At 36.7% G+C, this 12,961-nt stretch overlaps 1 protein-coding gene across 16 annotated transcripts in view; it reads right to left on the bottom strand.

Annotated features, from left to right (window-relative positions):
* The window catches only part of TASP1 (taspase 1), a 66,210-nt gene that overhangs the window by 35,487 nt on the left and 17,762 nt on the right, over positions 1-12,961 (bottom strand). For 6 of the 16 annotated variants that reach the window (XM_015857134.3, XM_015857137.3, XM_015857140.3 and 3 more), the window contains 4 exons: positions 5,193-5,299; positions 4,052-4,141; positions 2,333-2,452; positions 1,461-1,539 (listed from right to left, as the gene is read on the bottom strand). In XM_015857134.3, the coding sequence (XP_015712620.1) occupies positions 1,461-1,539; positions 2,333-2,452; positions 4,052-4,141; positions 5,193-5,299 (396 nt within the window). Of the gene's footprint in view, positions 1-1,460; positions 1,540-2,332; positions 2,453-4,051; positions 4,142-4,809; positions 4,865-5,192; positions 5,300-9,395; positions 9,470-12,961 lie in introns of those variants that run through there. The other 10 variants (XM_015857139.3, XM_085542781.1, XM_085542782.1 and 7 more) reach the window with 6 other exon arrangements.

Here is a 12,961-nt window from a genome sequence, read left to right as displayed (position 1 = left end):
TTAATTATATTTGCTTATATAAGCAAGCACTTTCAAACTACAATTGATAGGGAATTTCTAGAGGAAGAATATTTTTCAATGCTTGTGCCGTTAGCATGGTTTTCCTTTGCTGTACTGAATGTATGCCTACCTTTTATTAATACTAAATCTAATGGGGAACATCAACACAAGCTTCTAACAGTGTGAGACAGACTTTAATACAGGAGAAATTAGAAAGCTTTATGACCACAAAAGCAACACAGATTTCTGATGCTCTTTAGCCTATGTCAAACTCCTGAGAACTGTGCACTAAACTCAACAGATTTTCTGTTCCATCTCTCCCTATAATGAACGCAGATAACTGACCATTAAACAAGAGTCCAAATCCTAAATTTTGCATCCTGACATTCGTACTTACAAAAAAGTGTTACAAGCAGTTTTCCTGTTTTAGTTATGTTCATCCAACCAGGAACAACACTGAGATGAAAATCACTTTCTTCAACAGCTTTTACTTTGCTTTACAAATCTTGTATAATTTCATCTTAAAGCTTTTGTGCTCTGAATATTCACCTAGTTTTCAACACAGCACAGTTATCTTTTCAGTATCTTATCCTGACAAGTCAGAAACAGCTTACCTTCTCCAGTCTTATACTGCAGAATCAGTTATTACCCTACTTAACTCTTTTAATTACTTCCCTTTTTATACTCCTCCTTCAGTCCTGTTACACTTCATAGATCTGTTGAATTGGTTTTACAGTTCTTATGCTCAGAATTCCAACTGACAGAACAGACCTGCATGACAGCAGACTGATAAGTGCCATTATGAACAAAAAACCTTTGTATGCTCAGGATCCTGTGATTCTTCTTACAATACATTCAGAACTTCTGCATAAATGTTTTCCGAGATGTATATTCTACATGTTTGGTTTTGCCTTTTCCTCTTCTGTTCCAGAGAAGAAGAGACAAAGGACAAAATCCATCAAATATTCACTTTAAATAGTATTTAACTACTTTGATAGAAACAAAACACAATTTGCAGTATTTTTGTATCCAAGAGACCCTCTTACGTTAAGGACTCTCAGACTATCTTAGTCATCTACCAAAGGCTTCCAGTTAGAGAAGCATTCTGTTTAAAACATTGGATTTAACAGTTCTTTGCCAGATCCCTTAATATATAACAGATAGAGCACCGGTTTTAAGTACAAGATGAGGTCTTATAAAGAGAGCAGTTCACAAGGCTGTTAATTTTATGTACAGTGACCAATGTAAGCAACCAGTGAAGATGAATTTATGGATTTCATGGTAATACTGTCTCTCACACACACACTTATATATAAACTAAAAGATACAAATATAGAATATATGATGGAATTAGTATTTTAATTCACTATACATTATAAATATTTCATTTGGGTTTTGTAAACAAACTGCACAAAAATATTTGAGCAACATGTTGAAATATTTATAAAAGTAGCAAATACCTGAAGTACTCACAGCAGTGGAGTAAGGTGTATGAGCTCCTGTATTTTCAGCCCAGCAGCCGCAACCATAAAGAGCTGCCTAAGAAAAAGAACATCTTTCATAAATTTCAGTATTCAAGCTTTTTGGTTGTTTTTTCCCTTAAAAAATAAATAAATAAAAGCCCAAGAAAAATCAAAGTATTAATATGGATTATCAAAATAAAAATTCCAACTCTAACTGAGTGCTAACTTAGAAATATTCTGTTGTCACTTAAACTTTCAGAAAATGCGGTACAGATATTTGGTTGGAACTTCATGATCCTTGAGGTCCCTTCCAACCCAGGTCATTCTGTGATTCTGTGATATCAAGACAAAATAATACCAAGTGTGCCTTACTCATATGAAGCCCCTTTCGTTCTCCTATTCCAAAATGAAATGTGTAATACATTTTGAAAGAGAACTGCTCTTATGACAGTGGTGAAAATGGACCAAAAATACATCTGTACAGTAACAGAGTATGACATTACTAATGCACTCAGAAACTTCCCTGCTTATTAAAAATAAAGAATGCCTACATCTCATTTTTCTTTTAATACCTTTATCACTTCTACCAATTCAAAAGATTATTTAAAAATAAAATTGCTGGACAACCTCTGTAAATAATGCTGGAAACATTCATAAAGAATGTTATAGGCGACAATTTGTAGTATCAGAGAAGCGCTTAAGGGTGAGAAATTAAATATTAGTTGTTCTATCCACCAGTAAGTAAATAAAAACTTCTTATCTATACCGCGTATAAACTGTATAATACAACACTTGTATAACTATGACATGAGTGTTATAAAACAACTGTGAGACTAAACAGCAGTTCCCAACTGAAAACATGTATTCACCTGACCAACTCTTCCAGGATGCTTTAGTGCTAAACCTCCACTGGAGACAGCAGCAGCAACATTTCCTTCTTGGTCAACAACTACTGCACCGACTGTATCCAGCGTTCCTGAGTCATTTTCCTACAGGACACACAAACAGAAAAAATTATTTAGAATAGCACGTTAAAGTCGGATTATGCTTCATAGGAGTGTGCAAACTAATGTGTACGAAACAGTTTTTTTTACCATGCATGCAATACTGGTGGTGCTGCCAAAACACTTGGTTTGTCTCAAACAAGACCTGAAGAAAACATCCTTATATGCATTTCATATGTCCTATGACTTTCAGCCACAACTGAATTCAGGCATTATTAGCCCAATCAAAACAATACTACTTAGTGGATTAAAAAGATACCAGGCAGCAGAGCAAGCTGCCCCCTGGAGGTGCAGATTCCCACCCTTGAGTGCTGTGAAGATCAGAGTGGATAAAGCACTTCTCAGGACTATGATTTCTCTACACTGAAGAAATACTTAAAGGAGGCAAGTTTTGTTGTCCATCTCTTGCCCTATTTTATCAAACTAGATTACACCCAGTACAAAAACTAGACTGGACTAGCAGACAACTACAGATGTGAAAATCAAGTTAGGAAATCAAAGTCAGTTTCCATCAAAGTTAAGAATGCCAGACTAAAAGTCGCGGTGTTATCTTAATTCATTTTAAATCAAACACTTGGGGCTCCTGTAATGAATTGAAATGTATGTTAGAAGGATCAGGCTCAGCAGAAGTTTTCCATATCATCTGACGACAAAGAAAAAAATGTTTGCAGCCTCTTTTGCAGCATCTGTAAAATCAGTTGCTTAATCTGCCATCTATCTTCAGATCAAGCACTCACTTGCATAAAGTATTTGCCTTAAACAGCTACACAATTTTTTTGTAGAGATATTTAATCAAAACACCACAAGCATTTAAAAGCATAAGCATTGCATGAAAACTTTCTTAAGCATATTTCCTTTAAAAGGAGATATAATTCATACCAGCAATTGCAGTCCCTCCAGTGGTATAGTTTGCTTGCTTCTGTTTACTTTTAGATGGGAAATTTAGGAGCCTGGAAAACTTCTTTAAGGAAACACTTGTTTTAACGCGGCCCACATAACATTCTGAAGGAAATCTGGGGCAAAACAATTCTGAATTTTCCTTCTCAGTAACATTAATTCTTAAATCTCAGAGACAAAATATAACCACTTCATAACAACTGTACAATATTGGCAACAGAAGCTAAGCTGTACCAGGGTACATCATAGAAGATCACAGCTGTAGCTGAACTATAAAGATTGAGATATGTGAAAGACTGAAACTAGACACAGACAACAAAGTAGCTGGCAAGTCCCACAAACAGAGAAAAGTTCTCAACTCCAGAGAAGCACAGCAAATAAAGGGATGAGTATTTAGCAGTTCAAACTTAAACGTGACAAGAATATTTCATTTTCAATTACTGAAGTACTTAAATGCTCATAAAAAATTCTTTTATGAGAGATCAGCTTTGACAGTACGAGTTTACGATCACAGTTCATCTGCTCACTCTTGTTATATTAATTTCCTTTCTATCTACCTAGAGAGAATTATTCTGCTTTTACTGTAAATCTTGCTCTTGGTTTTACAGAGTGATTAGTTCTCAGCCCCCCTCAGGATACACCCAGAAAACTGACAAAACCACCATGTTACTTTACTGCATTACTTACCAACGAGTAGAGCTCTATTTGATCACCTCCTCTACTACCATCATTGGCCCTTGAGGGTCTCCCGCACGTTCTGCACATGACTCTGGAGCCCTTGAAATTTCAAATTGCAGGTTGGTAAGCTCATGCATTGGCATATGATTCAAGCATTGACTTGCCCCTTATTACATGAACTCCAACACTGTGCAAAGACCCCTCCTCCCTCAGTTACATGTTAACACCATTAGAAAAGTAAGTTTTACAAGGAGGTAGGTGAAGCCCAGCAAACAAGAAAAGTTCCAAAACTGGTAAGTAACTATTTTCCCCTCTATTCTTACTTTCCCCACAGACCTTACCTCCTTGAAAATAGAAAAGTACCATCCTGCTTGGGAAAAGACCTAATCTGAGAAAAGCTGAATTTATCACTGGTTTGCATTTGCACAGACTACAGAAAATGCAACTTTTTCACCAGTTCTGGGATTTGTACATCCGTTATATCAACATATGCAGCTAAATAAGACAACAGTTGGTCCAGTTACCAAAGCAAAGAGAAGTGGCCAATGCAAATACACACGGGCCCCAGGTAAAGTACAAGCATTTAATTTAGTAAGCTGTAATGTAACAGTACATACAAATACTGTGACAGACATTTTCTAATTGTAAGAAAGGCTCTCAATTCAAAGTAACCAAGCAAGAGAAACAGAGGAGTCCTGGTAGTTTTGCAGTACAAGTAATATGGGCCAGGTCAATGCTAGATGATGCACAGATGCACGTTTACCTACCTGACATTTCAAATTTCACCAATTCCAGCTCCATAATGCAGTGTGTTCAGAAAACACTAAAAAGTGGGAAATACTGACAGAGATTCTATGCTAAGGAAAATGTAAACAATTATCTGTTTGTGTTTACATTTGTTATATTTACACTTCAAAACATGCAAAATACATTTTCCGTATCACTCACAAGACATAAGGTGAGAGACTGGTGTTCAAGTAGCAACGCATAACGTTTTAATTTCACTAAGTTATCATTATATCATCCAAACATATTGGGTGGTCAAGGAGAAGAGTCCTCGAATTAATCTACTCATAAATAAAACATGATATTTATTCATAACCAGCTGTAAAGTTAGGATGACACAACAAAACCTGAAACACAAACTAACCTTTTCATTTGATTGTCTTCTCTTCTTTAGTTGAATGAGATCGGTTTCTACCTTTTCAGCCAACTCCAGCTTCCTCTTGTTCCTCTTAAAAGCTGCTAAACTAAACCCTATAAAACACGTTGAAAGCATTTAACTAAAAAACTTACTTAAATATTGGTGAGTTTACACGCTGGAGGTCTGTTCTCCCCCACACACTTTCAACAAAAAGCATCATTTTAAAAAGCCTACAATAAAATACTAAAGTTCAGTACAAGATGTTTATGTCTTTTCCTAAATGAAACAATTTCTATTATTGTTCAGCAACGGTGATGGGTAAAATAACTAGTGGTAACAAACTGCAGAACACATATGGAAGCTATATTGGTCTAAATATCTCTGTTTGGCAAAGATGCAGTACTACACAGAAAAGAAGGGAATAATTGGCTTATATTAAAAATATTGTTTCTGACTGTTGACAAGTAAATAGATACCATATGAATTCATTCTGATATCTGTAAAATTAGGCTACTACTTATTACCTTAACTGCATATCTGCATGTTTACCATATATTTCAAAGCCACACAGTAATCAAACAATAATTTTATGTTCCATAATCCAATACAGTATAAACACCAACTAGGTCTTGAAAAGAAAAACATGCATTTTCCACATCTAAATCCCACATTCAGAAAGGAATTGTTATTTAAAGCTGAAAAATAAATAAATCAATAATGCTAAAGAGGCCAAAACAACACATTCTCATTTTAGAACTCTCCGTTCATGAAAAATCTGCAGATGCTGACACTTAGCTTAGTTTTGACTTGATATTACACTGGGTTAACATCCTTTTTGAAAGGTTGAAAAAAGAGGAGAACAATGTCTTTTGTCACTTGTTCAGTTGTGCAAAATCAAGGTATTTGGAGGGCAGAAGCTTCCTATTTAAAGTATAAACTTCTTAACATGTCATTTGAAATGAAGTTCAGAATATAGCTACATCACTGTTACTCAGAAGACTGGAACAGCTGCAAGAATCGTCTATGAACAAAATCAATATTGCAGAGCCAACAGAACACAAAGCTTTCATTTACAATTCTCATGAATTACGCAGGCAGTGAGCATTTTATTTCTTTGAAACTTACCATTTAGGTGCCAAAATCACCCAGAGAACTCTCCTTTAAACCTGTTTTAAGTACACAGAACTGGACCTTAAACTACCACATCTATTCAAGAGTATAACCTAAAAGTAATCAGAAAGCTGGTGTTTCTCTCCAAAAACCTAATGAATTCCAGTTTCTTAAAACTGTAAACACATATTAATCTGCCATCACCAAGAAGGGAATTCTTTCTACCATACAGAGTTGATTAATGCAGCTACTTTGGATAACACGTTTTCATGTTTGAAACAAGCATCAAGTGGTAAAAAAGCAAAACACTTGATAAGGAGGAGCAGGTGAAGAGTTGTTTTAGTCTCATATTAACTGAGAGACAATAAGCAAAACAAAACAAACAAAAACCCAACAAGATGAAGAACAGAATTTGTTAAACAGAAGTATCCCAAAATAAACCAAGACAGAACACTGTTTTTAACAGAAAATTTAAACAGGAAAATAAGCAAGTTGAAATGACTTCAAGGATTAAAGCAAGCACCTATGGGCAGAGCCATTATACATGTGTGCGAAAGAGAGGTGCCTGGACTTGGTACTCATAAAAAGTAGCTATCACACATAAATATGCCTAAGACTGTTATCCACTGCTGCTATTGGCTCCTGCCTATTCAGGAAAATGAAGGCTGTGCACCCAGTTAGGTGAAATATGAGGGTACTCAAGCTCTATCCATAGAAACCTGTATACAAGATTTTTTCTTTGTTCTCCGCAATTTTATGCTATTGGTAATTCTGAAGCCACCTGTAATATTTGCATGCTTGTCCATTTGAATAAATGCAAAAGGACAGAGTCAAAAACCAAGAACACCTGGGCTTGTTCCAAGCTGATTTGTCAGGTACAAAACACTGATATGGTCTCATAGAGTCATCATTCCAACTATATCTTTGTTGTTATTTATCCATCCACTTTTTCGCACAACATAGGAGGTTCCAAGCTGAAGAGACACATTCCATCCACGGAACTCCTCAGTTAAGCAATTAAATGATTTTCTGATTTAACCTTGTGCTTTAAGATTCTATTTCTCTTTTCAAAGCAATAAAAATACCTGATGATCTGTTTTAAAGGACTTAACTGTTCACACTGTATTATTTGCATTAATTCGAAGTGGAATCAGTAAGCAAGGAAATACAGGGAGACATGTCATTAAGAATGAAACTGGGCTAGAAATGTACTACTTTCTCCTTGTTTAAAGAAATAACAGCTCTTACATAGCACTAATTCTGGCTAACACATTTAATTCTGAGCTGTCAGAACTACTTTCAATTCATGGCAAACCAACTGCCTTTTAAACTGTATGCTACGATAAAGACTTGTCAAGCATTTTCTATCCACTGCTTTTCTGACTTTGCTGATCTCCCGCGGGAACAGTGGTGAACTGCTCAATCAAGGACTTTTGCTGGATAAGCAGGTATTTAGAACCCCAGGATATGGTGCAGCCTGTGTTTTTTGTCAGATGTCACAGCAGACAGACAGGTAGATCAGTTTTCTAGTACCACAGAATGTCAGTCGCTGGAAGGAACCTTATGAGGTCAAGTAGCCCAGACTTCTAGTCCAATTTGAAAAGGCTGCACAGAAGCTGATGGTGTCAAATCCTAAATTTCTTCAAGGATGGGGACTGATTCCCCAGCTTCTCTGGGCCCCTGTTCCAGGGGAATATAAATATGTATATTCCTCAGACTTCTGCCTAAATACATGTGTATATTAGTCAGAATTTCCCGTATCCTAATTTATGTTAATCATCTTTAATTCAATCCCTGTGCAGCAGACACCACCATATGACACTTAGATGAACTAACACAAAACAGTCTATGTTAAGGAAGCTAGTAAAATGCTTTCCAAGTCAAACAAACTACTCTTTCCCCAGCTTTCTCTACCACGATATCAACAAAACTTAAACATGAGCTCCTACTTTAAAAATTACCGTGGTATCTGTCACACTTGCAAGTTCATACCATTATATGGAAGGAGATGCTAGGTGGGATGTCAGCCATGGTTCCGTACTTTAGAACAGCATGAAAAAAATGAGGGTATTGGAAGGGAGAAGATTGTGGGTTAGTAGACTTTTTGGGGAAGGCAGGGAGACTTTTAGGGGGCTGAGAGTAGAGAAAGGTGGTTAATGGTGTGCCCTTCTTCCCTGAATTTCTTATAAGAATTCAGGTATTAATTCAATTCTTAAATATTATTCAGTTTAGCATGAAATATCAAACCTTTCTATACTGTGAGGGAAGGAAACCCTATTCAGACTTTCCCTAGAGTAGAAATTCTTGTGCCCAGGCTACATTCAACTTCAGCTTATTTATTAGGATTAACTTTCATCTGCAGGTTGATAACGTTGTTTTAGCAATAATATTTGCCTTTCATTATTTACAGGAAATAATAATTATTACCAGAGACTATCAATTCCTCTTGGCAGGATAAAAATCTGCAAATCCCTCCAAAGTGACTTGAAAATCATGGAAAGAAGGACCAGTTAGTACAACCAAACCTAGCAATTTCCCTTCCTTCTTCTGATGTTCCTCAGTCTTACGTCAAACTTCAGATGATCAGTTAAGGGAACGCCAAGTAATAGCAAACAACAGTCTGTCTGTCCCCCTTCTTCTCCTACCTTTGTAAAGTTCTAGACAGGTAAAACCACCACAAACATAATGTAACCAGCCGTGACTCTGGTTGCTTCATCTTGTTCTGTGGTGACTAAAGAAACCAGAAAATTGAGCTTCATACTACAGGATTGAAAGATGAAATTCAAATTCTCTGAAAAGGTCCTCCCTGTTTGTCGTCCTGGTCAAACAACATATTGTGGGGATTTTAGTTCAGTAAATCACACTTTATAAACTTAAAAACCTCCCAGATTATAACACACTTGTTTAATGGAGCACTTAAAAGATGAAGTAGAGCCTACTAGAGAATTACTTGAAAATTATATACACAGAAGGAAAACATGTACACGCGGAGTAAGTTCATAATTCAAATTACAACTAAAATTCAACTGTGCTGTGCAACAAGAATTCTTACTAAGAAGTTTCATTTGTCCTAAATGACAGTACAAAAAACACTCTCACCTTCTCCAACAGCATATTCCAAGCTTGAGAAGAGGAAAAGGACACAACACAGTGTTGAAGACAGGCAAGTTTTCCTAAAACAAATGCAATATAGCTACATCAGCCTGATGCTGCACCTGAGCCAAGAAGATAGGGAAGTGTATTGAATGGGGAGGGAAGGAAGCTGGAAAAAGAGAGGTAAGGGGACAGACAGGATTTTAGTTTGAAAAACCCTTGGAGTACAGCCCAGAGGTATTGTTGGAATATACGGAAAGTTATTTAGTACAGCCTTCTGTACAATCAAGTGCACAAGAATTTTAAACAAAAATTTGGCACTTGCTTTGTGATAAAAGTCCTTGACAATTATTACCCTACATAGTAACAGCACATACAGTCAAACTCAATCTGAAAAGACCTGCATCTCAGAAGACACAGACTACAACCAGCCTTCAAGTTTTGCTTTCTCTCTTATGTACATACTGTCATAAATAAAACTACTTCAGAGCTGCTGGGAGAGGGGAAAAAAAGAAGAATAAAAAGCCCCATGTTTTTTGTCTGTTAGCATTTAAATGCCATAACTCAGGCCTCATCCACATAAAAGACATGAAATGACTGGCAACAAAAGCATATCAGAACATCAGTAAAACCCCAAGACTTCAGTCAGTCACATTTACAACAATACTCACATATCCCTGCAATAGGTTACATCTAAAAATGAGTCTTCAAGGACCTGAAAACATCTTCCTAGTCCACGTTCTCCCTTCTATCCCACATCTTACCTATTAGAAACTATCCACATGTACTCTGGACTTAAAAGCTCTGCATTTTGGGTCTATTTATACTCAACAGCAGAAGCACTGGGTGAAATATTTAGTCAAAACAGATTTGTAGAAGTTGAATAGGGGTCTTCCTGCAGAGTAGGCTAAGTGGCAGAGCACCGAACAGGCAGACATAGAACTTGCTCAACACCATTCACCTGTATGAGAGGTTGGTACTAATAGAGACGGTGTCAGAATACATGTTTATTTATTACCTAGAAACATGGAAGAAAAAATCTCACAAGAATATGTGCTCTCCTTTGACAAAGCTCCTCAAAACAAACCCTCATAAAGGAAAGCCTTAGCAATGCATTCACAGGTCTTCCCCAGTTTCATCTGCAGGTAGGAACTGACCTGCTATTTCCGTCACTAAAGGATATCCTCCTTGGGACTCTGAGCTTGGAGCAAACTGATCTGTTGGAAACTAATACTACCTGTTTCCACCGGCACGTGGCTTCACTATGATACACGTGTACACATACATGCACACTGACAAATGCTCTAAGTGACAGCAGTTGTAAGCACCAGCTGGAGTGAACTCCAAGAATCTGAGTGCATCTGGATACAAACAAAGCCCATGATCTGAATTCTGTACCAGCTTGCACAGGCTGCTGGAAGAGATGGAAATGGTCCAGAGAACAGAGCAAGAATATTAAAAGGAGAAAATTACAATTCATAGATATATTATATATATAGTCATATTCAGAGACACTGTGAAACTACTGAATTAAACATGCAGAATAAAAAGTAAGACTGAGATGCCTTTTTTCCCCTTTTATTTTTTGACAATGGTAGAACTGACGTGTATCAACCTAGTAATTCTAGGTCTGTGTTCTGTCAGGAACACCAACACAAACTCCACTGTCCCTACAGCAGTCGTTTTAAACTGCTATGCAATAAAACATTATGCAACCTGCGAGTGTTCAGCAATTCTTGTTTAAAGACAGTAAACTGAAAATACTAAGAAAATTCAATGAATATTCTTAAATCTCTGGAGTACAGATGGCCCAATCGTATAGCACCCCCTGGCAGACACTTCTTACAGTCAACCAAAAGAACCAAACAGGAGAATTTTCTTCATTTTATCTTTTTACTCCATATTAAAGGAGGACACAACTATTAGAGGGAAGAGAATTACAAAGGGCTATACTAGCAAATTAGTTAACCCACAGGAATTACAGTGATCCAGTAAGGAATTTTGCTGAGCAGTAGCTAAAACAAGTTGTACAAATGAAGATGGATGAAACTAAATTTCATTATAATAAATCTATTTTAAACGACAAATTAACACCATTTATGCTTCTGTTGTGACTAAAGGCTGCTGGTACTACTTCCCATGCATGCCACACATTGACAGACAGCAATAAAAAAGAAAAAAAAAACCAAGCCATCCAGCAACAAAAGCATATGAAAGAAATAACCTAGCCTTCACAAAGCAATCTGTATATTCAATATTCATAATATCCCTGGCTATAACTCAGGGTAAACTCTTACTGGGCATATCAGTTCTTACTGCTTCAAGGAAGAAATCCCTTTTTCTCTATCAGACATCATTCCTGCTCTCTGACAGATTTCCATTCATAACACCTTCCAGGCACCTTGGCTCAACACTTTTCATAGTGTGTTCATGTAGGGCCTTTAGAGTGTCCATGTAGGTGGCACTTAGGTGTTTGGATTTCAGAACTACAAGCGAACCTACAATATTATATACAATTCCAGGGACACTTCAAATCATGTCTCCTTTATTGTTTATTTTGTGTGTGTGTAACAGTGAAACATGCTTAACAGAACTCATTTTGCATATTACAGAATAGAGATAACTTTTACTGTTAAAAATAAGCACCTTCTTTCTGAGAGGTATCACTTAGATACGTACTCAGATACTCCAATACACACAGTAAAATCCCAAGTTACTTAGTAAAATCCCCAAATCCCTGAGTTTCTCTCCTGATCCCTTTCATTCTCATCCTAAAAGCAAAGAACTAAAGCACAGTCCAAGCCACTGCCCTGAGCTAGTCACTGAACCAGGTAGCTCAGTTCCAGAAACATAGCAAACACTTTTCTTACTTCAATAACAGTGAAGCAGAGGAAAGAATAAGGAGGTGCAAGGAAGGCTGGAAGAGAGATGGGCCAAACTGATGGGCAGGAAGACATAGGGAGTCACTAGAAGTATGGCAATCTGCATGACATCTAGAAACAGCTCTCTTTCATTAAAGAAACAGAGCAGTCACAGCATAAATGAGAATACCCCTGCAAACATAAAATAAAAATTATTATTATGGTTAAAAAATAGAAAATGAGGTGGGAGTAAATGGCCTGATACAAGTCAAATGTCAAACCAACACATAGTAGCACCTACTCTGTACAAAATAATGATGTGATTTTACTGATGGCACTAAGTTATTCAAGGTAATAAAGCCAAGGACCGGATAGATGAACAGAAAGATTCAGAGTCTATGACTTGACAATGAAACAACATTTTATTCAGTCCCTTCCATCTCATTAGAGTCAGGGGTATAAGCATGCTGCATGAGTTACCATCCTTCTTCCCATTAAAGACACTTAAACAACCCTATGTTAAGTCAAGTAAGACAGTACTCAGCAGCATTAGCTGTGCAGTAGCTTGTGGGTTTTTTTTTTTGCAACAAATACTCAAATAAGTCTGCCACAGATTTAGATATTAACATTGGTGATTTAACAGAGCTCCTCTGTGATATTTGAGTCAGATTTCTTATGACGTTTCATAACAAATAAAATATCTTAAAGCTG

Source organism: Coturnix japonica, chromosome 3 (genome assembly GCF_054131305.1).
Source record: "Coturnix japonica strain WE chromosome 3, WE-NBRP24, whole genome shotgun sequence".
In the NCBI taxonomy this organism is placed as follows: domain Eukaryota; kingdom Metazoa; phylum Chordata; class Aves; order Galliformes; family Phasianidae; genus Coturnix; species Coturnix japonica.
Note: the sequence above shows the minus strand (reverse complement) of the source record. Positions and strands in the feature narration are given on the sequence as shown.